Below are 2,808 nucleotides of genomic sequence, written 5' to 3'. Positions count from 1 at the left end.
CACGTCGGCTTTAGTGAAGCGTTTCTTAGCCTCTCTGATATGATCGACATTGGGTAAAATAGATTCTGGATTTTTATAATACATGCTGCCATACTCAAAATTTGCTCATTAATTTGTTACAGATTCTAGGTGGGCACGATTCCACACCAAGGAAGAAGGTGCCCCGTGTAAATCGTTCATAATGTCTCCAAAATATATTTGTTAATTTACAGACAAGTACTACATAACTGTTTCGTACAAAATCCTTATTTTGACATACGCGAGCCTCAATTAGGATGTGAACTGTGAGGATTGTCATGAAATTAACAAAATGTCACATGAGGAGAAACCGTCTTACTCATGGAATTCTCGAAAGCAGTTGTTGTTGTTGTTGAGGCACAAGTGAACATTGCACTTTGAACAGTTGATTACAGTCTGGCCCTTACAATTTGGTTGTTTGCAGTGTTGCCGTCCACTTTCAACCACTGGCCAGTGACCCACAGCATCTGAATGGACTTCCAGTGTTGGAATAGCCTTAGCTGGACCTCGATGTTTCTTCTTTTCGAAAAACCTTTCAACATCAAATGAAGGCCGCCCCCTCTTCTTCCTTGACATATCCTTGCCTTGCATGCAGAGTGCCTGTGCAACTGATGTTCTAAAAGCTAGCAAATCCTTCTGCTTCTTTCTTGGTACATCCAGTGAATCACAATCACGTCGATACAACAACCAGCTGTTTACAATGACCATGTCAACAAAATGAAAAAAGAACCTATGATAGTACTTTTTTGACCTTATGTGGATGCGACAATATGCAATTAGTGCATCAAGAGCATCAATGCCGCCCATGAACTTGTTGTACAGGCTGATGATGTTTGGGCATTCTATAGACACTTTCTTTTTTGACTTTCTATCCCATCTTTCTACGTTAGAAACAGGCTGGGCACTGGCAAAAGTGCTGGCAACGATCACCCCTCTATTATCAAACCATTTTACTGCTCTTATTTCTACATTGACTACAACAACCTTTTTCTCTTCAAATGTCCCTCTTCCCTTCTTCTTCATATCAGTGTCTACGCTGAAACTGCACCCTTGCAGGCGACTTTGCTGCACAGTCCCCAGGGCTGGTATTCCCTTGTATGCAAGAGCAACAAACAAATCCAAGGAAGAAAACCAGTTGTCATAAAACAGCAAGTGATTGAGAGCACCACGAATAACTTGTGCAAGCTTTAGCACAATGTTTCCACTTGCACCAATGTTAGGTTCTCCAGGTACAGGATCTATTTTCCCTGCAAATATGTCAAATGAATGCACCAGGCCTTTTGTATCACAAAGCACAAAGATTTTGTATCCCCATTTGTATGGCTTCTTGGGGATATATTGCTTTAGACTAGATCTACCTTTGAATGGCACCATTTGCTCATCAATAGACAACATTTGATCTTGTGGGAGACCCTGAAATTTTGGGAGAAGTGAATCGATAATTGGCCTGATTTTGAAAAGCTTATCGTAATTTCCATCATTGTTGGCTGGCATGTTGCTGTTGTCATTGAAATGAATGAATTTGTTAATTTGTTCCCATCTGTCTCGGGATATCACATCAGCCACCTGTGCTACTCGACAGTCACTGGACCAGTACATTCTTGACCTTGGTAAATGTACAACACTCATGTACACTATAGTGCCAATAGACTGCTCCAATTCATTTCGATCCAATCTGAGGGCCCTATTTGGATTTTTTTGCATGCAATACAGATTACTTTGTTCTGCAATACTATCCAAAAGATCAGCATCAAAAAAGTCTCGGAAATACTGAATGGGCAGACTGATTTCATCAGCATCAGGAAGAGCAGCTTGTCAAATTGGAATGTCCTTTGCAGAGTTCTGTTGTTGCACTGTCTTCCACACTGCCTTTTGCTGTGTTCTCCTTGCAGTAGCAGCTGGTCGCCTTCTTGCACCAGTAGCACTGGTGCTAGCAGGTGCATCATTATTGCTGTCAGAGTCTTCATCACTGCTGCTTTCATTGTCAGTACTCTCATTACCACTGCTTTCATCTTCAGAAACATCACCTTGTGATAATGATGTAGGTATGTAGTCTTCATCGCTATCCTCACTGTCACTGAAACAGCTGTCATCACTTTCAACTGGTGGAACTCTGATTTGAAGTCCACCAGCTCGCTTCCTGTAGAAAGTTGATGTGTTCATTTAGTTCTGCCTCAAAATAAAGGGCAGAAATCGCATTTATATCTCAATATACAATTTTTACATTAATTCTAGAAATTAACTAGGATCAAATTGCAAAGCATTTGAAATCTATGCACAGGAATTCTAATTTCTACGATGTTGTACCTAAATACAATATTATTCATATACAGCCATTATTGCCGAATGTAGCGAAAAAGCGACATAGCGAAAACGGCATATAACTTCCGCAATTTTCGTCACATGTAGTCAATTCTGATATGTCAGCAATAGAAGAAAACAATCAGCTTATTAGTATTTTTATCTTAGCGCAATTTACCTCAAATGAGGAGAATTTCTCAAAGTAAGCAGCTAAAATCCACGTGCATAGAAACGCCAACACTTCGCTTCCATCAGGCGGTTGTAGTTTCCACTATGACCGCTAGATGGGATGAGAAGCGCTTTCAATACAATCCTTGGAATGTATCGAAAACACAGCAACCGGCATAAGCGGAATACATGTGCCACCTCGGCTGCATTCAGCCTGGAAGCGATTTGATGCGAATTCGTGACAATCGTCTACAATTAATGCTCTTTTTCTATCCCTCTTCACTATCTCCACCTAGTGGCCAAAGTACAGAACATAACATC

At 40.7% G+C, this 2,808-nt stretch overlaps 1 protein-coding gene across 1 annotated transcript; it reads right to left on the bottom strand.

Annotated features, from left to right (window-relative positions):
* Positions 1–333: 333 nt before the first annotated feature.
* LOC127526346 (piggyBac transposable element-derived protein 3-like) lies at positions 334–1,617 on the bottom strand. Its single transcript, XM_051921643.1, has one exon. The coding sequence runs from the start codon at positions 1,615–1,617 to the stop codon at positions 334–336; it is 1,284 nt and encodes a 427-aa protein (XP_051777603.1).
* Positions 1,618–2,808: the final 1,191 nt, after the last annotated feature.

Source organism: Erpetoichthys calabaricus, assembly GCF_900747795.2.
Source record: "Erpetoichthys calabaricus chromosome 1 unlocalized genomic scaffold, fErpCal1.3 SUPER_1_unloc_16, whole genome shotgun sequence".
In the NCBI taxonomy this organism is placed as follows: Eukaryota; Metazoa; Chordata; class Cladistia; order Polypteriformes; family Polypteridae; genus Erpetoichthys; species Erpetoichthys calabaricus.
This window is presented reverse-complemented; position numbering and strand designations above follow the sequence as displayed.

What these genes read in the sequence shown, in the direction of transcription:
- LOC127526346 (XM_051921643.1), bottom strand. Translation starts at nt 1,617, where the DNA reads ATGTACTGGTCCAGTGACTGTCGAGTAGCACAGGTGGCTGATGTGATA.